At 42.8% G+C, this 26678-nt stretch overlaps 2 protein-coding genes across 3 annotated transcripts in view; one reads left to right on the top strand and one right to left on the bottom strand.

The window, feature by feature from the left end:
* The window catches only part of LOC135377228 (huntingtin-like), a 62964-nt gene extending 39203 nt beyond the window's left edge, over nucleotides 1-23761 (top strand). The window contains exons 26-59 of one of the 2 annotated variants that reach the window (XM_064609524.1): nucleotides 3497-3645; nucleotides 5383-5519; nucleotides 7527-7643; nucleotides 7706-7834; nucleotides 7963-8153; nucleotides 9115-9257; nucleotides 9475-9670; nucleotides 9723-9816; nucleotides 10133-10236; nucleotides 10292-10367; nucleotides 10429-10673; nucleotides 10728-10824; nucleotides 11568-11687; nucleotides 13920-14270; nucleotides 14330-14507; nucleotides 14864-14929; nucleotides 15098-15217; nucleotides 17013-17189; nucleotides 17246-17337; nucleotides 17461-17597; nucleotides 20727-20789; nucleotides 20868-20934; nucleotides 21035-21262; nucleotides 21332-21487; nucleotides 21543-21727; nucleotides 21787-21886; nucleotides 21942-22078; nucleotides 22133-22200; nucleotides 22457-22544; nucleotides 22601-22763; nucleotides 22859-23019; nucleotides 23086-23173; nucleotides 23229-23338; nucleotides 23622-23761. In XM_064609524.1, coding sequence (XP_064465594.1) covers nucleotides 3497-3645; nucleotides 5383-5519; nucleotides 7527-7643; nucleotides 7706-7834; nucleotides 7963-8153; nucleotides 9115-9257; nucleotides 9475-9670; nucleotides 9723-9816; nucleotides 10133-10236; nucleotides 10292-10367; nucleotides 10429-10673; nucleotides 10728-10824; nucleotides 11568-11687; nucleotides 13920-14270; nucleotides 14330-14507; nucleotides 14864-14929; nucleotides 15098-15217; nucleotides 17013-17189; nucleotides 17246-17337; nucleotides 17461-17597; nucleotides 20727-20789; nucleotides 20868-20934; nucleotides 21035-21262; nucleotides 21332-21487; nucleotides 21543-21727; nucleotides 21787-21886; nucleotides 21942-22078; nucleotides 22133-22200; nucleotides 22457-22544; nucleotides 22601-22763; nucleotides 22859-23019; nucleotides 23086-23173; nucleotides 23229-23330 — 4525 coding nt within the window. In that variant the 3' untranslated portion in view covers nucleotides 23331-23338; nucleotides 23622-23761. Of the gene's footprint in view, nucleotides 1-3496; nucleotides 3646-5382; nucleotides 5520-7526; nucleotides 7644-7705; nucleotides 7835-7962; nucleotides 8154-9114; nucleotides 9258-9474; nucleotides 9671-9722; nucleotides 9817-10132; nucleotides 10237-10291; nucleotides 10368-10428; nucleotides 10674-10727; nucleotides 10825-11567; nucleotides 11688-13919; nucleotides 14271-14329; nucleotides 14508-14863; nucleotides 14930-15097; nucleotides 15218-17012; nucleotides 17190-17245; nucleotides 17338-17460; nucleotides 17598-20726; nucleotides 20790-20867; nucleotides 20935-21034; nucleotides 21263-21331; nucleotides 21488-21542; nucleotides 21728-21786; nucleotides 21887-21941; nucleotides 22079-22132; nucleotides 22201-22456; nucleotides 22545-22600; nucleotides 22764-22858; nucleotides 23020-23085; nucleotides 23174-23228; nucleotides 23347-23621 lie in introns of both variants that reach the window. The other variant, XM_064609525.1, reaches the window with a different exon arrangement.
* On the bottom strand, nucleotides 23346-26305 carry LOC135377229 (leucine zipper putative tumor suppressor 3-like). The gene is made up of 3 exons (XM_064609526.1): nucleotides 26111-26305; nucleotides 24429-24491; nucleotides 23346-24367 (listed from the first exon to the last, which is right to left on the bottom strand). The coding sequence occupies exons 2-3, from the start codon at nucleotides 24480-24482 to the stop codon at nucleotides 23756-23758; spliced, it is 666 nt and encodes a 221-aa protein (XP_064465596.1). The 5' UTR covers nucleotides 24483-24491; nucleotides 26111-26305; the 3' UTR covers nucleotides 23346-23755.
* Nucleotides 26306-26678: the final 373 nt, after the last annotated feature.

The raw sequence follows: 26678 nt of genomic DNA, 5'->3' as shown, positions 1-26678 counted from the left end.
ATACGGCTCGCCAACCTGCATGATATCAGGGCCGATAGCGAAGGGGCGAGGCGACTGTTTTTTATGTGTCACTTCCCAGAGCGCTCTTGCGGGATGGGAGAGGCCAGCGGCAATTTGCGAGGCCCGAAATTGGATATTTTCCCAATTTTTTTTCCGCTTCGTACTTTTGTACTACGAAGTGAATTTTTCTGTGATGGGATAAACCCAACCCATGCTTCCAGAATCTGTCGAAAAAATGTTAGGTTGACTAGGCAATTTCCGGACTTTAATTAGGAAAATTAAATTTCCCGCGTTGAAAAATTTATAAGAGTGTTCTGACACGATGTCAAAAACTCTCTGAAAGCGAATACCGTTGACCCCATAATTTTCCCGACGTGTAGATTTTTAAATATAATTTTCTCACACGTTACGTGAGACACCCTGTACGTATATGTGTTTTTTGTGTACATATGAAATGATGTTATTTGCTGGGCTCAACTCGGACTAATTGAGATCTGGGCATATGAACGTGAACAATGTCTGGGACTCCATGGCTGCTTCGTTGCCTAGAGTCTAGTAGTCTAGACAAAATTTGGTCTTTTAGCCAAAAGGAAAGGTTGATGGTCATGAGTGGCACGATGAGAGTGTGTCCAAATACTGTCAACAACTCTCAAGTAATCATTTTCTACATGGTCTGCACCTGTGTGGAGTACAATAGTTGCAGGTCAAAGCTGGAGTTAAGTTGCTTTTGTCACGAACACACCTTTGTAAACAACGAGATTTGGCCGAGGCAGACCAACAGTTAGGGACGACAGAGACAAGTAAGCCTCAGGGAAAAGAGGTGCAGGTTCGATTCCTGGCGTCAGCACCTCTTTTCCCTGAGTTCTTTGCATTCTTTGTTTGTTTCACTACAATATTGCAGCGGCGGAGCTACACGTAAAAGGTAACCTAGTTACGTGGCGTTGTGCCTGAGCTCTGTATATTTATGTCAGACTTTTTCGGGTTATATTTTGCTTCAATAATTGGAGTGTAATCGGGTTGAACTGAACCTGATTCAGCACAGTTCTGGCAGAATTGGATTGAATCAGGTGTCTTTGGTTTACTCCGCATAATACACATGACACACCAGTAGATAGAGCATCAATAATTAGTCCATGCATGTAAGAGGCAGCAGGGTCTCTGTTTTGACAGCTTGTATCAGCATATTTATGCATTTACAACACAGTTTCCAAAGTAGTAGTGTGTTAGTATATGACTTTGAACCCGAACAGTTTTGGGATAAATATCGGGTTAAACCCTGTATACAAACCCTTTATAAAAAGTCAGGCCCTAGATATACAGGATGACCCAGAAAACGTGTCATTGAATTTAAAAAAGTTACGCCATTTGTTTTTACTAGGTTTTTGCCACCTCCTCATGTGAATGTTATCTAACTTGAGTTTTGTTATGGCAGTTTTTACAAACTCAACTCAAAAATTTGCCATGTAAGCTCAGCTATGATTCATTTCATTGGCTGTCCACAACCACACTTTTGTATTTTTGGGCGCACAGAACCTTGCGGGACCATTATTTCCGCCCACGCCACCAGGGACCATTTCTTCCGGGACCTGATGTAGAGAGACAGCCACCATCTCTGTTTCACCACGCATGCGGAGTAGGGCTGCATTTTGATGCGCTCAACGCCAGTGTGCACCTTTTGAAGCAGATTTTTTTTGCAGCAAAGTAAAGTTCTAACATTGGGCCATGTCCTGGCAAAATATAAATAAAATCAAAAGGGGGCACAAATTTGTTGTTTTTTCAAAAGATACCCAACTTCTTGCCTGTTTCAGCAGACACCTGCAGAAAGTACAGGCATGAGAGATATACCAAATGAAAGAGCATCAAAATCTGAGTACATTGATGCCAAGTACAAGAGCGAGCGACATCTACAGCCAGAGAATTGATGGTTGGTACGATGGTTGAATTGGTTGGAACAAGATTGCGCGCTGGAGCATGTTCGCCATTTTTTATATCACAGAGCATTACGCCTGCGTGCTAAAACTTACACTTTGCCTGCTGGCCTGGGTGTATAGTACTAAAGCATAAAAAAATTTGGAAGAATATCTTTTAAAACATACGCCTGCACAAGTGGCAAAACTGAAACACTCTAATTCAGGGCCGGATTTTCTCTTCTTTTTTTTTTTCATAGAAACTATTTGGTAGAAATCATTCGTTTTGCCGCTGTTTATCATCACATATGATGAGCTTCTAAATATTAAAAAAAAAAAAATGAAAATCCAGGAAGTTGATGCCTGCCTGGTCTGACGTGAAATCGGCCAAGAGTCTCATCCACTACAAATGTAATTTATTAAACCACATATATCTTACCATATTGCCATTAACACCAAGTATGCACGTGCATTTAAATAATTGTAGGGTCTGAAGGAATAGAATAAGCGAGCATTTTATTTTGTAGTTTCAACTCTGTTTGCACGAAATATGAATAAATTTATGATGAAACTGAAAACGTCTGTAAAATCTGATAATTTTGCGTACCCAACATACACTTTCTAAGCTGGTGCAAGGAAACTATTGAAGATAACAGAACGCATTTTCTATTAAACTAAAGAAGAAGAAAAACTCTTTCTTTTGCAATAAATCGCATTGAAATGACCATAGAGGACCACGTAATATTGCTGCAAAGTTGTATTGAAAATGCACAAAATAGCATTTTCAAGGTTTTTGGCATTAGTCTATGTTTAATTCATTAGAGGTAAGCGTACTATCTTGAACAAAAAAAACTTTTGCTTGGAGCACAAAGTCTGTTTCAATGTTACAGCACAGCAAGTTGAAAAAAATAAGCCGGTGACACCACTTGAGTCAATTGGATATCTGATGGAGTTTGTGTTTGGGTTGCTTGGCTCCTATCTGTGCGCTACGTAAGATGCAATTTTATACGAGAATCGAAGACTGTGACGGGCGCCCATTTGTCAATTAGAAATGAAGCTACTCTTCTATAGAAAAAGGGTGCATTTTCAAAGAATATGCTTTTGTTCTCTCATGACATTACGGTTGGCTCCTATGATCTGCCGGACGAAGGAATTATGAATTTCGTCTGCAAGCAGAAACAAAAATTGGTATGTCTCAGAAGGGAAAAATAAAGTTTCTACATGTATTTCCACGCCAAACTGACTCCTACGATCCCTTGTTATGAGATACGTGTACGATATACAGAGTGGGTGCTATAAAAGGTCCCCATCCACTTGACAGACAGACTTCTGCTGCCACACAGTGAATAATTTATGCCAGAGAAGCCTACAAAAAAATCGTGGTTGCCAGCCGCTGCGTAACGAAATAAATACGGCCACGCAAACTTTCGTCTTCATGTATATTTCCTATGCGCTATACCGATGGATGGAGGCAAAAGTATAGCGTCCTGCACCCACCCTGTACGTGTAACATAACAGCAACTTGACAGTTTATTGTGCATATTCCATGTGCTGGCAGCATTGCTTTCAGTAATGTCCCATTGTTACAGGAATGCCGAGGTCCTCGTGCCACAGATATTCTATTTCTTGGTGCTCCTGTCCTACGAACGGTACCATTCCAAGCCCATCATCAGCATGCCAGAGATAATCCAGTTGTGCGATCGACTCATGGCCAGTGGGCAGCCGCCCATCAAGTATGGTGAGCATTTAAACTCACAATTCTAGTTTCGTACTGATTAGAAAAATATTGCTAGTTTAACCTCTACATAACGAATTTGTAATAGGTGGTTCTTTCTTTTTTGCGTGAAATGGAACACGCCAAGTGAAAAAAAGGTGACCTCCGCCCCCACCTGTGCCGCGCTTACTGCAAAATGCCATTTGTCATAAAACAGATATCTAGCTACGAATGGCACAAAATATCAAGTTTTATTCATCGCATAATGCTAGGCGAAAAGTAATTTGTGCAGAATATGGCTCGGGATGTGTTGTAACTCCGGATAGCTTCTACTTGCACTCATGGTGGCTGACAAACTCACAAGGAGAAAATTCTGCAAAGAACGACACCATGGAATACGGAATTCTACATCACCATGGAATACCGAAAACAATGAGAAATGGGTATCTCATAGCCGTTAACACTGATGGAATTTTGACTAGCGGCGGCGTCATGGCCATTTTACCACCTGCATGAACAAAAACAAGTCAAAAACCGCACAAAACCGTAACCTACTGTCACTGGTATCAACAAATGCAAGACTTCGCAAGAGGCCAGGAATGCACGTTTTTGCATCCACAAACAGGTGTGAAGAGGTCCTTGGCGCACCGGTTTCAAAACTGTGTCAGTGTGCCGAAAATTACTGGCGAAGGCAGTAACCAACGAAAGCTTGCGCGAGGACAATGGGGAGGGTTACGTTTCTCCTTTTCTTCATGGTGAAAGGGAAAGACATGTGTAAAGAGGAAAGCCTTTCGTTGCCCAGAGACTCGGTTAAATAGATCTGACCAAACTAATGGATTTCGTTAAATCGAGCGCAAAAATACATTGTCATCTATGGGGACCCGTACGAGCGATGGAAATTATTCGTTAAAGAGTGTATTTTGTTAGATCGAGGGTTGTTATTCGTGTAAATAATTACTCAAGTATAGACAGTGTACTTACAATGATATTAACGAGACAGAGTTTCTTGTGAAGGTCGTGTCAGTATTTTGCCTTGTGATGAAGCTTGCATAAGCACATATGGGAACTACAGTGAAACCCACGTATAACGATATTGACGGTAATCGCGAATTCCATCGTTATGCGGGGTACATCGTTAAATGAGGGTTGACCTAAATAGCATGCCCCCGAAAAGTCGCGCGCCACCCCGCGTGTCCCGAAAGAAAAAGAAACAGATGCCTTAAAAAACACACACACGAAGCTACGTGACATCACACTGGCTTGGGAAAACAGTGACCAGAACTCGTGGAAGGAACCAGGGAACATATGAGGACAACGTCTGACAACGTTACACATCATCATTCCACAAGTCGGCTTCACCTAACGCCAGTGTGCTTTAGGAAAAACTCGCTTTAGAACACTCGCGGGTGGAAAGCATGTGCAGGGTCTTTTGAATAATCTGGCGAATTTGAGCAGCATTGACCAAATACGGAGACACACAAGCGTTACCTTTCTCTCTACCCTTTCACTGACAGTATTGGAAAATGAACAGTCGCTGTGTATTTTCTTGCCTCAATTTTTATTTTTATTTATTGCTTATTAGTGCAGCCCTGTTAAAGTTATTGGTCATCGAGGAGTTTGACTTTATTATTCTAAATATGGTACGAAAAAACGACTGTTAGGCTCATCTATCTAACGGTCTTTTTTTGACAGCTTACTGCTATCTTGTCAACTTGACATTGTTATTACACCTTGCAACACAATGCAATTTTCTCGTCCAAGTCATTCCAGCCTTACAGGCAATAGTAGAGGATCTATTTCTTCTTCCGAACACCAATCGATCAGACTCACGGAAGGAGCTTGAGACCCAGCGAGAAGTTGTCATCTCTATTTTGCTCAAGTTGGTGCAGTACCCAGAGGTAGGTATGGCTTTTTTTCTGTCTTTACGGATGCATTATATCGTGTCAATAACAACTCAGTTGAAGGGCTCGGTAGGAAATGTAGGAGAGTCTAGAGGGAAGTCTCAACCGTGCAAACAAAAATATGAGGACGGCAAAGTTTGTTTTTTTTAAATCCCGAATTGTATCTCGTGTTTTATGACTTTTGTCCGCAACGTGCAAACATGGAACACCAGGGAGGGGTCTGTGGGATGAAGGGGCAATATGGTAACGCCTATCCACAACGCCTACAACAGGTGTATGATTGAAAGGAAAGAGACAGCCCAAGTTTAATGGCCACTATATATTGAAAAGCCTTTGAGATCTGCCCTTTCTTTGCACTCTCTCTTTGTCTCTGAGAAGAGACATTCACGGACACTTGAGATATGACTTCTCTCAGTCTGGTATCTAACATGGCCAAAAACTGCTCTCATCTTGTAAAGCATTCCCACAAAATAGTTTTGTCCAAAGTTGCTGCACCAATTAATTGCTTCACCACCGCAATTAATTTGGAAAATCGCCTACCTACTCTCTCAAATCAGCCACTCTAGTATGACGTTTGTGGTAGAGAGCTCCCTCATTTGTTGATAGGAAACACTGTCTGCTACAAACATTGCGAGCTGTTTCTTGTTCACTTCTATTCTTTATATGATTTGTATCGCGTTTTCTAAAAAAAACGAAGCCTATATGCAGCCTGACAAAATAAGGTTGCAATCGCGAGAGTAATATATCCGTGGCTTCTGTGCAATCTCAGAATTCACAGTAGTAGAAAGCAAACGATGACGGCGGTATTGTGGCTGCACACTGTTGGGAAGCACTGCGTTATCGCTGTACAACACACAGTTAATTTTGGGCTGCACCACTCGTTCTTCTCGTGGTGTGTGCGGTCCCAAAAAATCGTGGTCGTTTCGTTGACAGCCTTCAAATCCTCCGTTTCGGTCATCACGCAGACGGAGAATGCGTGGCGTCTTCGAAGCGGTAGCAGATGCTCCAGCAGGCGCGGTGTTGCTCACCTCGATCATGTGATCCCAGGTCCAATGAGGAGCGTCCCTACCACTCGCGTCACTCATCACGTGTTTGTCGTGAAGGCGAAGGAGGGTGTTTCACGCACGGGGGGTTCGGGGGGCTATTGCAAGCATCCCAATTTCGCTACGGTTGCACTAATTGTGGGAAAACTGTTTTTGGCCGCCTAACATCCAAACACAACCTCCTAACCAAAAACAGAAACAAAGTTGTGTGCCTCTAGACTGCTTCTTTAAGCTGGTGTTTGTGAAGACGGTTTGGCCTACATAGCACATCCCACACTCAAAAAGGATACAATAAGCAACGGAATGGTTTGTGGTGATTCACAGTATGGCTATGGAAAACAGAAGAAAGGACGATAGCTTGCTTAACGTAGGGAAAAACAATATTAATATCAAAATGTTTCGCTACAGCTAGTATATTGTGGGACACAATATGATGGTGAGGGTAGCCACAGTCTTGTTGATGGCTGTTTCCTGGACGGTTTTGTGTTTAAAAGGGCCGTGGCACATTAATTTACGTAGCAACAACAATATGAGGCAATAAGATGCATGTTATCCACTGAAAGTAACCTGCTACATTGGCTCGACAAACTACAGCTAACGTACTGGACACTACCTTCAGAGATGGAGACCTTCAGAATGGACGAAACAGTATGAAATTTGACAACCTTAGAGCTAGAGTGAGAGCTAGAATATGGTGAGAGAGGTGTCATCTTTGCCATAACACCAACAAAGGTCATTCTGGGAACGGTAGATGAGATCCAAGAATTTTAGCTTATGATGAGAGGGCCATTCAATAGAAAACTTGAGGTCCAGGGAAAGGGAAAGTGACAAATCTAAAGCCCGCCATAAGACCCCTATCTAAGGAAGCTGCGCACGAATGGCCTGCCCCAAAAAATGGAGACAGTGGTGTTGAGAATAAATTGTAGGAAGAAAGAGTTAATAATGATGTTGACTAATGCAGGTGCCGGAGCTGTTACTAGCTGTGGTATACCACAGCTACCAGGAAGGAGAAGATCGTTGGAAGAAATTTTCTCGCCAACTCATAGATGTTATACTTCCACTTCTCTCTCGTATGCAAGTATGTGTTGATTTGTGAACGTGGAAACAAATTGTGTTGATGGTTGTTTCTCCATTTGCAAGGTGTTCTTAGACAAGCGGCATGCTCTGGACATTTTGCAAAGGCTCTTTGACTCTGTGTCTCCGAGTGTCTTCAGACCTGTGGACATTCTGTTGAAAGCCCTCTTCATTCAGCCAGCCTCACCAGATTTGGTATTCTTCTTCACTAACAATATGGGAATGGATATGAGAAAGAAAGCTCTCTTCTTGTGAATGCTTCTTAGATGATAACACTATCTTATAGGGCGTAGTATGGGTTGATTAATGAGCATTGCTCGCAGGAATTCCGGGCAGAGCGCTGGATGTGCTTGGTGCTCCTAAGCCTGCGTGTCTTGTTGGCTCAGAGTAAGGAGGAAGTTGTGCTGTCACGTTTGGCCGATCTCGCGTTGCCATTGAGGGTGCCCTGCCAGCTAGCGCCTGAAACTCACCAGCTGGATGCTTTTGGAGAGAACATTGAAAAAGCTCTAGCAATGTACGTATTATTCTTTCAAGTTAAATATTCTAACAATGGAAGTACAAAGGGAAAGGATATACAACTTGTACGCTGCTTGAAAGGCTTCATTGCTCTTGACAAGTCTGCATGTACATGAACAGCACATACGGTGGGAAACGGGCTTTTACTTGACGATGTACTTCTTAGAAGATAACGCGGATTCAAACCATTGGACATCGAGGCAAGAATATTGATTTTTGCGCATAAAGATATGGTTTGTAAGCATATGTGTCTGACGGTAAAGCCCTATTGGAAACCTGGATTTAATCGATCCTAACACCAATGTAGAGGAAGTTGAGAAAATGTTTTAGAAGACAGTGTGGATGTGGACTCTTGATAAGCTCTGCAATCATTGCTAATCATGCAAAAAGTTTGCTTATTAGTTTGTACATTGTTTCATCTCATTGCCACTCTCTGGCACCACAACCATTGTTGTGAACATGAAATTCTAGAAATTTGAGCCATAAACCAGTGTTAGCTGAGCTTGTATTGATGTGGCAAAGAGTTATAGTTGTAACACTGCGATACAGTCCTTAATGGTTGATAAAGACTGTTTTCTATATGAAAATATTGTGTCACTAAAAGCGACCAGTTGCAAGTAGAGTAGCAAGAGCTCCTTCATCTCAAGAGTTTCCAGCCTTGAGACATACAGTGTTAGTGGAAGAAAGCCATTGTGTGATTCCTCCAGCCCAACCTTAATCTCATCTTTCATGCCACCTCCAAAATGTCGCATGTACTTAAGTGGTGTACTGTTGCAAAACATCCATAACACCCACCATACTTGCTCGGAAGGAGTCTACTTATGAAACACAAAAATGGTCTCGAGGAGCAAATGTCTCAAGTAAAAATCTCAAGATGGCCGTTAGTTTGCAGCATAACTCCTGCATCTCATGACATTCCCTGAGTCTCGACAGTACTTAGCGTAAAACTTATTTTCCAGGTACCTTATTGAAGTGGTGAATGCATATGCCAAGTACCTCTGCGACCTCCTCTTTCAGTGCCCTCAGGCTGGTCCTGAGGACGTTTTTCCCTTCCAGCAGATGTCCAGTCTTCTCCTGTACCTCACACACATGTTTCAATCAGGTAATCTTTATTACGCGAACCTTTTATGTTGATTACAAGATTCTCATTTCTGGAGCAGGAGCATAGACGAGACATTGTCAGTTGAAAAATGTGCTACAGGATTACAAAATTCACAGATGTTGTTCCAATTGATATTTCTTAAATTGAGTCTATGCGAGTGGCAAAGAATAAATGTGGATGCATAAATTTCTCAATTGAGCATTTGTTTATCCAACAGGAAGTTTTCGTTGTGTGGCCACTGCAGCTATGGAAGCCGTAAAGTCCTCATGTGATGCAATCAATGAGCATTTTTTGCACTTAGCCTACCTGTACCCTACGCTCACTGTTCAATGGTGCAACGTCTTGACCCTTCTCAACTATGGAGAACAGCAGTTTTGGTCGAGAGTTCTCTGGCCAGGCACCTTGGGCTCTGGGTAAGTTGGCATTGGCCGTCAATTTGCAGCTCACTCTGGGTTTACTTTGCAGTAGCATAATGCAGAAGAACCTAAATAGCCCATCGTATTCCTGTAGCTTTGAATTAGTCTCTCAGGCAGGTCTGATTCTGCTCTGCGACTATTTGGTGAGTTTATCTCTCTTTGGGTTTTCATAACTTAGAACTTAACTTGGCCCTGTCTTCCTGATTGACTCCGTATATGTTAGTCCTCAGAAAATTGTCTAAAATCTGTCTCTTTGCACTTTGAAAGCATGTTCTGGATGAAACATATGGACTACAATGCTGCTCAGAGTGGTTTCTCAACACGTGCAATATGTGTGCCGTTAAATAATATGTGTGCCGTTAAATAATGTGGGAGTACGTTAAATATGCAGAAGAAACAAAACAAATTACACGGGTCGTTATATATATGGTATATTGTTGCGGTATTATTTTTCGACAGTGTGAAAATGTGCACGATGCAGAACCCATGACATGGCTGATTGTGAATCACGTGACGCAAGTAATTCGCCTCTCTGCTGAACCTCCAGTCTCTGACTTCATCAGGTACGTGAATCAAGGGCAACCCGCTCGAGTTTAAATGCTACTTTTTCCATTTTAGCGGAATTCATCGAAATTTTGCAGCAAGTGGACTTTTCATCCAAGCCATACTTTCAAGATGTGAGCCTCCAAAGAGTGTAAGTGGCAGTAAGTCTCTTTTCAGTGTATATGTGGTACTAATTTAGCTTTTTCCTGCAGCCAAGCCTAGTGAGCCGTCTACTCTGTTGCCTGGAAGGCATCCACCCAGCACAGTCCTGTGCTCTGTTGTGTCTTCTCGTGGAGAAAGTGCTTCCCACCGCCCACTGTTCCCTCGCAAGATCCTGCGAGGCTCTGGCTCAAAGGCAGTTGGAACTTATGCTTTCTGCATCGGATGCCTTGGATGCAAACCTTGAGGACTTGGCTGGATTACCTGCCACCATGCAGTCACTCGAATTGGACCGCAGGTTGGAGAGTTCTGTTCCGTCCATTCCGTGTGGAGTAAAATATTTTTTTCGCAGACATCCCCACTTGTTCTCACTCCTGGAGAAAGTGCTGAAAACGAGCCAAGGTTTCATCCAAGAGAGAGACAGTTCATCCAAGATGACTATATGCAAGGTGTGTGTGATTTCCAATAAGGGAGCTCATGTGATGAAACCAAAAATAGGTGGGCTCACCCCCCTTTTTGGCTATTGTTGCCTATTAATTGGTTTCTAAAAAGATAGTTAAAGTCTCGAGTGAAATTTGAAATTGCCATATTGTGAGGTTTTAAGAACCCCCTGATGCTATGCTACACGCATCTTGACATCCACTCTCATTTTGAGGATCTCATGTACTGCACCCACCTGACAGAAAAAGGTGGACCAATTTTCTGTCACAATCTCCAAAAGCCGGGAGATGAAGACATAATCCGGCTTACGTAACAACATAAAGCAAAACAGTAGACGGATGGCATCATCAGCACGTCAACCAGGAACGTATCTAGGAGGACACTTCCGGTAGGGCTCCCAAGTTTGTGTTACAGGCTGATACATCCCATCTAATAAACCCTGGATTCTAATAACTTTCTTGGGCCCATTATCATCGATACGAATGAAGGCGGAACTGGTTAATCACTGCTTGACTTTGATAAGACAAAAACTTTGGCATGGGAGACGTATCAGCCTGTAACACAAACCTGGATAAATAGGTTGACGTGCCCCCTTATTTAGCCATTTGTACTGATGATGCTGCCTGCATAGGTGGTGAAACGTTCCCGGGGTAGTAAAGTGTTTTCCATTATGCCACTTAGTGAGATAACTTCCCATTGAGAAGCATTTATGGATGGCAGAAATAGGATGTTTTCAATGTGTTCAATGTAGGAATGGTATCTTGCGCAAGTGCGGCAGCAATGCTGTTCCCCGCAAGCTGTTCCTGAGAAGTGTGCCCAGTTGCTGGCCAGCCTTAACTATGAAGATGCATTGGCAGTGCTACAGCTCAAGGTAATGCTTGCATAAGAAAAATCTCTCACAGTAGCAGTAATCTCTCCACATTTCGATGAGGTTGCAGAAATACAGCGTAGGGGCCACCTCAAACTTTGCAGCCATATGTCTCGAGCTTTATCGCTTATTTTATTTAATTTTTTTTTTGCGAGCATCCTCTAGAAACAAAAACTAAAAGCCAATCAAAATCTTTCCCTTTTTAATGGCCTATTTGACTCCAAAGCCCTAATTTGTTCCTGTGTCTGCTTAAGTTTCATACCACACAGGTGGAACAACAGTATCATAACAGCAACTGTATTGGCTTCCTGAATATGCAAAGGGGAAGGTTAAGGCAGGAGGAGTTGTACAAAAAGGTAACGTTAGCAAATTCAGGGTTATAGAACCCTTATAGAAACCCATCTCGTAGACTGGACAACCACCATGTAACCCACATTATCTGTGGGATAATATCAGGTGGAATGTGAAGAGCATGTTTGGCTAAAGGGGTCGTGGAGCAATAATTCTGGGAGTAATTTACGTGTGCAACACCGTTTGATTTCCTGTCAAAATACATTAATGAGCTGAGTCTGGATGAATAAATGGTAATTATGGGGGATTGTCAGAATGCTATTGGACTTTTGTGAAAAGCCTGTGCTCATCATGGTAAATAGTACATGAGGATGAAATTATTCTATCAATTATTGTTTGATGATGTCACTGGTGCAACAGAGGAAGAGAAGGAAGGTGTGACCACTGGACTTGGTACAAAACTTGACACGGAGAAATCGTGGTACGTGGTATCCCACGACCAGGAAGGAGCTATAAACATACAACGTGAAACAATTCAGATCGTCTCTAAACATATATATCTAGGGGTCTGGTTTAATTTAGGTACCAGCTACTTAAAGGAAAATACCTGATGGAAAATTTCATTAATAATGAAAAATGAGGTTCTGTGAGCTTACACTAGGAATCAAGAAATTTGTAATGATTTGGAAAAGGGTGCCAGGTTTAACGTTTGGGAATGCAGTAATTTGTTCAAACTCGAGCAATTTGTCCTTCAATGGGAGATATCAAATGAAGGGGTCACAGGGTGAGAGGCAAAGAACACGACCAGATATGAAACGAGGAAATGAAACAAAAAAATGTGAGCCAAAAATGGCTAAAAAAAACTAGACGATTGTCTGCTCACTATTTAGAGCTTGGGATGTGGAACGCAGGAAGAAAAGCACCATGACTATGGTAGGGGAATTGAAAACTAGGGACTTGGCAACCAAGATAGATGCAAGGGTCACTCGAGATGCACAGGGAACGCAGAATGGAAATACGCTTAAAGAACAACTCTACAGGGAGTGTGCTTCTGTTTGAGGCAAGGACAGGGACGCGAAGAACAAAAACCCACCCTATGTGAAGCTCCGTGATTTTGAAACAACAGAGTGCAAATCAACATGAAATTAGTACAAAACATAAAGGGCTGGCTAGATGATTAGTGGTGGAAAACTAAATTTGGCTATTATAATTAGTACGTAGGTGGTAGTAGGTGATTCCTGGAACTTTTTTCTTCTTATTATTTATTTAGGCTAGGGGCGCAGGCTACCACACTTTCCACCTTAGAGTCCCGAAATAGGGGGCAGAGTAGCGCCTAGCAATGGGACACCAGTCTCCCTCTTCTCAGTGGAGAACAGCCCGCTGTCGAGGAAACCAGTCTTGCATGGAGGGAACTCAATGTGGACGGCACGTGACACGATCAGCCCAATCGCAGACACCCAACGGCGGCACGGAAAAGGAACACGATACTCTGTATTTAATGACTCTAGTGCGCCTGGGTGTGGTTATGTCAACTTGAAGCAGACACAGGAAGAAATGTCTGCTTTTGAATCAGATAGGCTGTTCAAAATGCATGGCGCGCAATTTTTATGATGGACAGTAAGAACATACAAAGGCACAAAAACAACACAAGCCTCAAGTTGCCTGGGGACAGAGCAGTTAAAACGTGGCAGCTATAAAAAAAGCCAGAGAGCAGTGAAGCACACATCTCTCTTGAGTGGCCGGTCGAGTGGCAATCAGTCAAATGAGGCGCCTGAAAAGCCAGGGTAATCGAGAGATGCCTGGTTCAAATCCCGACGTTCTCTGGCTTTTATGACGACCGCTATATTTCACCTGTGACATTTTTTGCTTTATTTCTACAGTTTGAGGTGGGGATAAGGTTGAATTTTTATGTGGTTTACGTACGTAAAGTAGTATGTTTTGCAGGAAATATCTCCTTGTGTGCTGTGTGCCAGCCTGAATGCTCAGAAGTGGGCCAGCATAGAGTCCCCGTTGTACCGCGCATCCCGTGCTATGGTACTCTCGGATGTGGGACACGTTGTGGCTGCACTGCCGCAACCCCATCACCCATTCCTTTGTGGTGGTGGTGAAGGACCACACATAGTTTGTCATAGTATGAGACTGTCGACCCTCTTTGGAGATGCTACATTTTGGATGAGCTTTGTGAGGCTGGTGCCACCAACGGTCGCTTATCTCAATAGTCTGCGGACAGAACCTGCAGATGTTCCGGTGGATAGCTTGGAGGATATTGCTCGCTTCTCTATCCTCTGTGCTGAGGTAAGCTTTTGTTTACCCGATGGCTAGTATTTGTACTGAAAACTTGGGCACATTTTTAGGCCATACGATGGATGGTGGACAAACCGGGCCGGTTTTCTTGCGACCAATTGAAACAGTTCCTGAATGCATTGGACGTGTGCCTGAGTCATTCCAGCATTTCGTTACTCATTGGGCTGCAAAAGCACGCAACATGGGTCTGCTCGGCAGTTTCAGCAATTCACAGCCTCGCAGTACAGTGTAAACACTGCTTTTTTTCATTTCTCCTCTCTCCATTGTACACAACACCTTGGCACGAGTATTTATTGAACGATACTACAGCCTCCTCGCCATGTAGGAGTGGGACAAGGTACACAACATTCAAGTAGGGTTATACTTCCAACTTTTAGGCTATTGTACATGCCCTTTAAGTGATTACAAAATGTGCCAATCAAAGGATACCTATCCATCTAAGTAGTATTTGCAATGTTGAATACAACTTGAATCATTTGAGTATTGTATTAGTCAATGGGCTCATGACATGGATCCATATTGGAGTTGCCCTGGTTGAGCCGGTTGGAGAAGTGTGCTTTACAGGCATGTTACCCCTGTTCCAGTGAAAGGATGGTGCAGTTTTCCTGTGGAGGTGGTACGGAAGATAAAGCCCAAAGACAATTCTCCTGGTAGGTCTTTGTTCTTCATTCAGCCTATGCACAACTTTTGCTTTGTTCTCAATTAACAAATTGCCAACATCATTTACTTCCGCTTCAACATTTCAAACCAAGCTCACATATTTTGAAAATGTACACAAATGTGGAAATTTGAGCATCAGCACATTTTATTATTTGCAGAGTACTTGCATGTCCAACAGTCATGCGTGCAAGTCACTCAACTTGTAGGCTGGCTCGAGCATGGTATCGAGACGCACATCCCATCATTCATCAAAGAGCCCTTGCAACGTGTCATCACTGGTGAGACATCGAACCATTCCTATGGGAAGCACCTCTCACTGGGGGCACAATTTTCTATTACCCTATGCCTTTACCCCTTAAAATAGGTAAAATCAGGGTTCTGCCTCGTTATTATCGACACTTTGGTCCCCCCAAAAAACTGTCCAACTGCCGTCCATATTACCGGTATGAGAGAAAGGAAAGCAGTAATCAGGTTTTATCCCCATGCAGAATGCAACTCAAAGCAGACAAAATCTCGGCAACCCAGATGGCATGGTGCTCTTTGCGTTTCATGAGCCATGACAGCTGTGATGATGATTTTGAGACGCCTCTGCTTGTACCAAGTTAAATGTCCATCTCTGTGGATGGTTTGTATTCTGGTTTGCAACCATCACTCAAGTTTGAGACGAGCATGGCACGATGAGGAACTGCAACACAGGAACGAATCCAGGCATTGCGTAGACGATGACAGAGAGAAAGCAAGACCTTTTACTCAGTTCTTTTTTTTTTTTTTTTAGATGGAATCAGAGATGTTAAGGTTGTTTGAAATTGGGAGGATAGATGGTGGCAACTGAGGATAAGAGAAGACACGAAAAATACCCTTTTTGCTGTCAACGTGAAATCACCAGAATCATATTCTTGAATGAATCAAGTTTTGAATGCTGTGCTTGATGGGATATGCACTGGGTCCAAATTTTGGAACTGGCTACACCTAGAAGTACTGTAGGCACCTTCTGCAACATAACATAATTTCACGCGTATAAGCCGCAAGACCCGTTTTTAGGAGCGTTTTGAAAATTTTCGGGCAAATAAGCCGCACTGGCAGGTAGGCTGCGGTCAATATGCTGCGACTGCTTTGTGCGAGAAAGGAGACCATAGAGAAGGCCGTAAACCCTGTGGTCCATCCAGAAGACATGCTTGGGGGAAGGAAGGTTAGTCTACTCGCAATTGGACGCACCCCATTATTTGTACATTGGCAGGGTGATGCTGTTGCAGAGACACTGTCGGGCCTTTCGTTAAAACCGGGCTGTGGGGAAAATACCAGGACAAAATAGTCATCAGATAAGCCGCACCTGTGAATAAGCGCGCTCATGAGAAAAAAAAATCTCGCATAAGTCGCGGCTAATACGCGTGAAATTACTGTACATGCTCTGCATATTCAGGTGTGGTGACTAGAACCTTTTTACCCCAAAATTTGTAAAAGGCATTTAATGCACCCTACATACTGTACAGGTTGTTAACTTTGGTCAACTTGTGGGACATTTGAGGAATATTTCGTGGGACTGAAATTTTACGACATGCGCTATTTATGTATGTCCAGTGGATGAAACAGTGCCAGAACATATCACAAAGAAAGAGATAGAACCGCTCACTTATTTTTACCGTGCTTATAATAAATTAAAGCCCGCTTATAAATGCTGTGCAATTGCAACATATTTAAACGCGAGTTCCCTATTTTTAAAAGGGGTTGAAACAGTTTCATAGATGTGGTTCATTCCATCATGGACGCATCATTATACTGCACCCCGGACTACTGAGAAAACAAGAATTGACACTCCCGAGCAAAGCGCAGATGTCACAGAGCTCTGAGTTGTGTCTATTGGCAGCAGTGTGTGTGCAGTGATGTGAGTTTTGGTATCCTCGGTGCCCATTTTCTCCGCTTCTATTACACTCCTTGCTGGGAAACTTCTCGTGCAGGTTCACACTAAAGTGCTAGGATAAATTGTCAGTTGAAGCTCCCGTGTCAAGAATACTTAGACGGAGGATGTCGGTTTTGTGCGTGTGTGTGTATATATAGAGTATTTTTCAATCTCAGGTTTAGCTCGACTGCCTTTGGTGAATAGCTTTGTCCGGATCCCTCCCATTCTGTGGCACATGGATTGGATGCCACACATGAGCGGAGAATGGCACACGTTTGTTCCACCACCGCCAGCTGACTTGTTATTCGACCGGGAACTTCTGCAAGAATACATCTATCGCGTCAATCTTCTAGGTATTTCCCACTGACCCGACAGGCTCACTTGATACAGTACCTTTTTTTTATCCAAGGTTGGGTATCTCGACAGCAGTTTGAAGAGACATGGATGGCACTTCTTGGGGTTCTCAACACATCACCGTCAAGCGAACACGAAACGGCTCAAGTGAGTAAATACGTCCATTAATTGCATTCTCTGCTTCATTTGTTGAGGCTGAATCCATTTTGATCGTGGGCTATGGCAATTAATTGTTTAACGCACAGTGGTCAAGGAGTAATTTGCTTTTAGGAAGAACGGGTAGCAGTGCAGTGCCTGGCAGTGCGCTGCATCACCAGCCTCCTGCTGCAATCACTTCGTCTTCCTCAACCTGGAAATCCTCACAGCAGTACACTGTTGCATCAGCCACGTGACAAGCCTCACACCAGGTGCCTAGTTACCATTCAAATCCTTTGAGTAGAAAACTGCAGAAATTCAACACAGAAGCACGCTCTTTCACATTTTGTCACTCGATCCTGTTTTCTCACATAAAACTTGTTTTTGAACAAAGGAAAAAAAACCCTCCATAATCTGCTGTTTACAACCCCAAAGGTCCTGTATGGTTTAGGTCACATATGGTGCTAGTGGCCACTTGATCCGAGGGAGCAGGAAAATGCATATTTTAACGTACCAGAGTTTGGGCTCAAAATCTGTATAGGCTGTGCACACCATAAGAGTGGCTTGGGACAAACGTTTATGGAATGTGGCACTGGAGTATTTTTTCATCAGAATGGCCTCCTGATAGCTGTCAGGAAGAGATCAAATAAGAAACGGGTGACCAGCTATTCTATCCACCTTTTAGTATGTGTGTCCGCTCATGCTTGGCGTCAGGGTGTCGCCTCAATGGAGAAATGCAACACCCCGGTGTTCCGTAAACTTTTGTCCTAAGCTGTACAATGTCACTCATATTACGACTGCTTCGAAGGACAGTGTTTTACAGTGTCTGTTACAACCTTGACAAAACTAGAGTGCTCCTCAGTTATTTTGGTGGAAATGCAGTTTCTTTTTTTTTTCTTACTGAACATTTTAGCTGGTTTGTGGAATACAGAAAACTACTGGTTACTGTACAACCTTCTGACAAAATGGATGTCTGTGGGCTGTCCCAGTTGTTTGTGCAAAGAGTGCAATTTTGGTTTAAATTAAACAACTTTTAAAATGAAGTTTAAAAAGCTTTCTGGACAGTAATAATTTGAATACCGTTAAATATTGCTATACACATTAGGAAGAAAAATATTTATTAAAAAGTATCGCGTTGCCTACAAAATTCATCCTTCACTTGAGCAGCTTATATTGTTGTAAGTTTGCATGCTGTAAACCTAAGCTGCTACAAATCCACTCACCTGAAAGAGTCACTTGGCATGATATTCCGAGAAACTTGCACAATGTTTGTACAGCTTTGCACATAAATGCAGTCACCGGTAGGGTTGGGAGTCATTGTTTTCAATTCAGGCATTGCGAGATTAAGATAAAGCCGAGATTTGTGTGTGTCTCCTCACTTCGTTTCTATATGACTTTCCTTTTTGTTTTTGTTAAAATTAAAAAACTGACATAACCTTTTTTATGTTTTCCTTAAACTCGGTAGTGTTATGCGTCATCTGTAGCGCCACTCGATTGATTTAACACTAGACCAAGCAACAGGAAATGAATACGTACTTGACAAATTGTTTAATTTCTAGCACAGGTTTGTCCAATCCTTTGTCCTTAGCTGCCTCCAAGGCACCCGCCCTATTTCTTCTATAGACATCATCTAGGCATACGGAACATGCTATATGTCGATTGTCTCCACTGAAATGCAGCCTTACTCCTGCCATGCTGCTAATGAGAAGAAATGTCCGTGGGTGAAAACTTGTCCAGGGAGGCTCACACAAAGCACGTCCATATTCCTCCTTAAGGCTGGTTGTTTAATTTCTACGCTGAGCAATGATGGGATTCAACCAGCACGTGGTCTCACAGCCATTGTGTGCCAAAGACACTATGTGCAAGAGTTGGAGGTCTACACAAGCGTCCCTTCTTTCCCTTTTTACCCCCTTTGTCTTGTGTAACCTCAACATCACGTGGCCCGTGATTCTTGATGTATTCTAGTACCTGTTTGTAGTGACACTGGTCAACCAGTTTCCGAAGTCTCTTGTCGCTAATCGGATTGTCCTTCAAGTGTATTTCCTTCAACTTGAGGCAATCTCCAATTTCACCAGGAACTTCTTTTATGTTGTTTGCTGAGACGTCCAAGACTTTTAATGCCGGCAGTGATCCTTCTAATCCTCGTGGTAACGACGCTATACAATTTTTGTTTCCGACTACTTCAGTTAGAAAATCGAATTTCAGGCACGGAGGGGGCAATGCCACGAATCAACATCGCGAAACTTCCAGGGCAAGCACGAAACGGTACATCTCATCCCGGCGCATTCTGAAGAAGAAGCAAGAAGCTTCCAGACACATCGCCTGCTCTCTGGCAAACGCACGTGCTGTTTCTAGACGTTTCGGCGCGACGCTTAAATGCTTGTGCACTCCAAGCTGGAGCATTCATTCTTTGGACTCAGTTGTGTTCAGAGAGCTATCACTCTTGTGTTTTGCTACCAAGTAGTCTAATAAACCGTTCGCTGTTTATTCGACGACTCGACGACCCATTTCGCTTCGTGACATCAAGTACGACAAGTACGTGATGGGCGATTAGGAGTGCTCGCTGCTTCGGAGGAAGGAATCCCCAGATTGCCTGGCCATTTAATTGCAAACTTTTAATTTGTCCCTCCTCCTTCCTTTTTATCATTTTCGTGAAGGTTTTATTCTAGCAGCTGTAATTCCTGTTAATAATGACCATTACCATTGCATTGCAAAATAAATGCCCTACTACTTTGGTAATAGCTGAAAAGATATTGTGAAACCGTCGTTCCGGAGTGACTCTCACAGCTCTCAATACAATTGGGAGGAAATAAGTACACACTTGGCTATACACAAAAATTCTCAATAGCTTTGCGCAACAATGAGGTAAATACACAGTCATTCGGGATACACGGAAAACGAGGGATTTTCCAAAACTGGTGCTTATGAGTGTTATAGGGATAAGAATGTTTCTTCGAATCAAACAAAGACAAAGTGCTCTTTGGTATCAACAAAGTAGTATCAGCAACAACTTTATTTTCAGATGATGAATGGGGAGTAACAAAGTATGTATTTTTAACGTACCATGTTTCTCAAAAAGCCCCACGGTAGTGTGATTATACAGAAAATAATCAAGAATACGAATAATATATATAGATATTTTTTGTAAAATAAATAACTCGTCCAAGCTTGATCTTGCAGTGGTTCAAGTGCAAATAAATTGATGCATAATAAAGTAACATAACAGAAGGCTTCCATTGCGGAAGCGCTGGGTGGGGTTTCACTGCAGAGCATGGGTTTGCTCTGTTGATGGATGGCTTGTTAGCATTCAAAGTGTGGTACCTGTATGCTTTCTGGGGTTTGCTTTTTCCAAATTTGCGTCTCGTACTAAAGTACGTTTTGAATTTTTGTTTGGACTCAAGGTACGGTAAACAGCTGCAAGCAATCCGAGCACCGGTTGATAACATGCTTCTGAAGCTACTCAGGTGATGTCCTTGCATACTCTTGCAGCAGAAAAATGGGGCTGGATGCTAAGATGCATTATCATGTTTATGCTTTTCAAGGCTACCCGATGGGTCTTGGGGCAACCTGGAGAAACTGTATCGACCTTCAGATTACTCTCTTGGTCAGGTATACTTGGTTGGGAATGAGCTTAACAAGCCTTGCTTAACAAGCCTTGCTTAACAAGCCTTGCTCAATAAGCCTTGCTCAAGCCTCGAGGTTGTTTCAGGTATCGGTGGAATACTTGTGCATCGCAGTTGGACTGGCTGACTCTCCTGCATCCCCTGATTCATCGTCTTCCTCATCTTCGTCTGATGGCCTACAGAGAGAGGCCAGTCTAGCAGCAGCCGGACTGGACCTGCGCTCTTGCCTTCATTTGTTACACGACCTTTATACGCAATGGCTGGCACCTCCAGATACAATAGGGCAACCCCTCCTCACAGAAACAATTCGATCTGTGAGTGAAATCTCTTTCATAATAACAAGAATCAAGTGTGTCACATGACAGTAGAAATTTTCACGGTAGGTGGTCATGCTCTCAGACATTTTCATGGAGAGTACACAGTTTGATTGGATGGTGGCTCTCTTCATGGACATCTACAGGCATCAACCAATTGAAGATCAAGTTCTGATGCAGTACCTCATTCTAGGCATCACAAAGGCAACCTCCGTTGTAGGCCTGGTGAGTGGAACAAAGGGAACGTTGGGAGATCATAATCTAGCTCAACTTGTTTCAGGATACTGATACTGTGGACAAAGCAAAGAAACTGCTGGATTTTGGCCTCCACAGTTCATTGCCTTCAGCACAAGTGCTCTCACTGCACAGTCTGTTGTACCTTCTGGCCCAGCCAAGTGACACGTTGACTCCATTGCTTCCTCTTGCAACAGAGTACATCATCAAGCATCTCCAGGACACTTCTTGGTAGGTTTTAGCAACCCATAACAACCTAACAAATCCTCACGAGGGAAAATACTTTGCAGGAAGTTGAATGAATGTCACGCGTTAATGATATGGGCGTCAGCATTTTTTGTGGCGGAAAATTATTCCGGCAAGCAGGACCTCACTGGCAAGATTTTGCAGGTAGATACTTGTATGTAGATGATGCAGTGACAATAAACTGTTGTTTTTTACTCAGGCAAGTATGAACCTGTGCACAGATGTAGTACCCCTCTCTCTTTATTTGTGCATCATGCATGGCCTGGAGCGTCTCCTACTGTCGGATGTGCTCAACAGCGCCGATACGGATCTCGTCCTCAAGCTTTGTGTAGACAGGTGAGACATTTCTTACTCTGGTGCTTTGCAATATAAAAATATTTCTCCATGTAGAATCAAGAACGGCAAGCCTTTGGAATCATTGCCTGCGATTGGTGTCATGCTTTCTGCACTATATTTTGGTAAGTGATATCCTTAAATTGAAAAATGACCAACCAGACAAGTAATCATGCAAAACAGATAACTACATAAGACATTGTTGTAAAAACTATTTCTAATATTCGAGAGGGTACATATTGTTTCAACAAAAAAAACGCATTGTTTCTCGGACAACAGCACTGGCATGATAGCAAACAAGTATCTCTTTCCATAGATAGTATTTTAGATTCCTTGAAACAAGTATGAAAATTGTTTCAATTTCTACATTTGTGTCCAAAGCAAAGGTTCCTCAGCATGAATTGATGCAAGGTGTTGTGGCTGAGCAGCACATTGCAGCGCTTGAAAGAGCTACACTTCTTTTCGACAGGTATTTCCTTAACTGTGTGTCTGAATGTGAACATTGATATTAACATATCCTTGCAGGATAAAGAGGGGCTATCCTTTTGAAGCCCAAGTGATCAGTAGGATCATGCCAGTGTTCCTCTGGGATTTTTTTCCTACGCAAGATATTCTCAACAAAGTGATTGGAGAATTCCTTTCCAACCAACAGCCACATCCTCAGTTTCTGGCAGGAGTTCTTTTCAAGGTAAGAGTCTCTATGAAGCCAAATTTTCTAAGCCACTTTTTAGTAGACTCGAAAATCGGTTCAAAATTGGTTTAGTGCTTTCTTCAATACTGCAGGTTTGTGAGAGTCTTCATGCGAGTGACTCTGAAGAACTGACCCAGGAGTGGGTGCTTCTGTCACTCTCCAATTTCACCCAGAGGTCTCCTCTTGCTATGGCTATCTGGAGCCTGACCTGCTGCTTTGTGGCAGCCACCTCATCCCTGTGGTTACGTGCACTGTATCCTTCCATCCTTCCTTTCATAGAAATTCATTGCTCAATTGCTTCCTTAATGGAGATGGATAGATTTCCTCTAATTGAAGGACGCATGGGAAAGTTTCAAGACCATGACAAACAACTTTTCTACATTTCAGCTTTAGACTTTTTTAAGCAGGTGAAGTGAATTTTTGCACGCGTAAGTATCCACAATTTAATTGGCAATTTTCCAGTTGGAAAACAAAGAGCACCAAATGCAGTTCTGCGCTGTAATTGAGGGTGTCGCAGTTCCTGACTCACCATACGCCGAGCTCCTCAAGAGGCTTCCCAAGTGACAACATAGGCAAGGCTGTAAAAGTGGATTTTATTCAACTTTGCCGTAACAAACTATGTACATATGAGAGAGCTGTTGTCCTTCTACAACCAATTCCAGGTGTGTCCTGGGAATCAATTTTCTAGAGCTTGTTCCATATTGGAAATTGGTATAATCGCGTGCTGGAAAGACTCGTCTAAATCTCTCTTTACAGATTTTCTCTTGAGTGAATGAAAAATTTACGTGGTGCACATTGCTGTCGAGTGACTAGAATATTCAAGTTTGAAATTGCTCATAATATTTTGTTTCCCAGGACACGATTTTGACGAGACTCATTCAAACAATAGGAACTATGGAAGGGAGCTCCAATCGATGCCAGTTGACTGAGAGGATTACTCGAGTGCCATGTGAAATGACATTGTTAATAAAGATTCAGATGTGAATGTATCAAGACCAATCGTCGAGCATCTGCCAATAACTGAGTTGTAACTGTCGCTGGTATTGGAGGACTTTGGCTTTTTCTTTCAACCAGCAGGAACGTTCCTCGCGAAAACCTTGCACCATGTTGTCAAGTTCTTGTCGACACTGGTACAGTGCTTCCCTTAAATGTTGTGGATCGTCCTCCCTCGGGGTTGGGTGGTGGGAACGCTCATTTACCTGTTGCTGCAGTAACCCTTCGTAATGCTTCTTCAAGTTTTCCATCTCGAGCCTCCACTTTTCTTCCTTCTCTTCGTACACATTGATGATTGCTCGTTCATTGTCTTCGAGTGTTTGTCGCAGACGCGCTATTTCCACGTCTTTAACCCTCAACTGCTCGCTCACTTCATCAGGAAGGAGAGCCGAGCTGTGACCAGAGTCCATTCCGTCTGACACGTTGTTTGCACCGCTCAAGTGGGGCATAGATCGATGAAAAGAGATTCTTTTGAGCACAGAGTTGGGTCTTTGGAGTGGGGCAGAGTGGTAACCGGCAAAGTAGTAGCCTCCGGTTGGAGAGTTAGTCCTCATGGAACCATCATGCTGCACAGCTCGGAATGCAACCGGTTTTATCACTTGGGGATTCTGTCAAGAGAACATGCGCATTCACAACAAGTCTCGGTGGAAAGCTTTGGTGTAGACATACCATCACAACCAGAACACCACTAACTGGAGGGAGGCACGGAGGGGACGACGCCATTCCTAAACCCTACGAATGATGTGATGGCAAAACAAAAATGGCTATTAGGAAAAACTCCGCACTTTCTCTTATTGTACATAATCAATTACAATAGGCTCGCTTTCAAATCTCATTACTCAACCCTTCATGGCAGCCTTTCTTATCGCCTCTCCCTACTGCAACCTGGAGTTTCCAAAGACCTCCAACACATTGGAAAGGAATGCTCAGAACACTGAGTTGGTATAGTCAGTGACAATTCTTTTGTGTATGGCTTATGTTGTCACTGACTATAATTGCGGTCGAGACTGCCGCGTTGACGACCTCTCCTCATTTATCACCATGATTAGAGCTTTTCGGAAATGTTTGAGGGAAGATGAAAACACAATGCGTTTACCTAAACAAAAGCTCCTATCTTGTTCAAAGGCGACAAGCTCAGATCTGAGAGAGCGGGTGAAGGTATGTGGAATTTCACAAACTTTTATTAGCCACATACTGAAAAGTAACGGTGGAGTGGTGGTTATCAAAAGTAATGGTCAAAGTAACGCGTTACTTTTCTAGCCATTACTTGGTTACAATTTTAACCGAGTAATTTGAGACGGTAAAACACTTTTGTCACCAGAGTAATAGTAATTACCTGGTTCGAATAAGGTGTACAAGTCTGTCCATGATTGAATGTGTAGAAAAAAGAAAAATTGGGACTCTAATATTTGTCCGGCTTAACACTATTCACATATATTTTACAATTCCTTGTTTTCCACAATTCAAACTTGAGAGGCCTTCCAAAATGCTGCATAAAAATTTCTATTGCTTTATAAGATCATGAGAATAATTTCTGCTTGTCACTCTACCTTGTAATCCCTCGGAAAAATTTAACCCAAGGGGGTTATAATGTATTATTACTATAACTTATAATGGCTATCTTCGCTACAACAGTTGGCAGTCGAATGCCCTCATCTATCATGTTTTCGTTTTTTTTTTTCTATACCCTTTTTCTCAGTTGATGACTATATCTGTAGATATGTGTAGATCTTAAGGCAAATTCAAGGGGCGCGAGAAACACTGAAATATGCCTTTCTAAAAATGAAAACCCTGCAAAGGAATTCCTCCCCCTGTGAGGAACCCTCAAATAACGTTCCATGTGCAGAGAGCAGCCCCCCTGCCAAGCCCATCTGCACACAGAATGATAGTAAACCCACAAGACTGGGTCATTGTTACTGGCATGTATTCTGCTCACTTGCTACTTAGCAATTCTATTAGTCCCTATCATAAAGTGTTCATTGAAGAAAACGCTACTTTTCCACAAAAAAATGTACCCAGAAATTTTCTCCGTAATGCACCATCTGTTTAAAAAAAAAACGACCATAAGAGAAGTACAGTGTGGCAAATATTCCTGGGTAACTTGGGACATCTCACAGTAGTCGTAATTTCTTTGGGGAGTTTTTGTGCTAATAATAGTGATAATAACACGTATGTTGTTATGCTTTGGAAACATTTGGAACCTGCATGAAACAAGGCAAACAGCATCCAGCGAATAACAATCAACGCTCGAGAAAGTAGGAAAACTTGTGAAGAACGTTGAACACAGACTATGGAGTAAGCAAACACGCACACAAAGGGACCACAAGTTTCTGTCGCCGAATAATACTTGCCTCTACACCTATTCTATTCCAAGTTACCCACAGTATGGTCCAAGTTCAGGGTGAACATACTGCAGCGACAGAGGCATTAGCGGTAGACTGGTAATGGTAGTAAGCGGTAGTAAGTAGTAACTCCAACACAACACCCTTTGCAACAACACCACCTAAGTAACGAAACTCGCGAGTTCCTTTGTGGGATAAAGTGAGGCGCTGCGTGCTTTTCGCGTCATCTGACGTCATAAAGAGTTCTACCCACTAGTTCAGGGGAGTGGGAGTGCCGCTGTGGTGCAAGAGCGTGCGAAGAAGCGAGTGCAGGAGCAGGCTGGTCGTCTGCTGTCCGCACTGCGGTCACTGTAGTCAAACTTCGTTAATTAACTTTTTAATTATAAAAGCTACGAAGTTGTCCCAGTGAAAAATATGTTCCTTTCGGTCACCTGATATCGTAGCCGTTTTCGGAACAAAAATCCATTCTGTCGATCGTCCGCAAAAAATTCCTGAAGGAACACTTTTTTGTTTCTTTATTTTACTCATTGCGCATCTTCGAAGACCCGTCTTTCCTTCACCTCCAATGTGAGAGGGT

This window comes from Ornithodoros turicata, chromosome 1 (genome assembly GCF_037126465.1).
Source record: "Ornithodoros turicata isolate Travis chromosome 1, ASM3712646v1, whole genome shotgun sequence".
NCBI lineage: Eukaryota > Metazoa > Arthropoda > Arachnida > Ixodida > Argasidae > Ornithodoros > Ornithodoros turicata.
The sequence above is the reverse complement of the archived record's forward strand: the minus strand, read 5'-3'. Positions and strand labels throughout refer to the sequence as shown.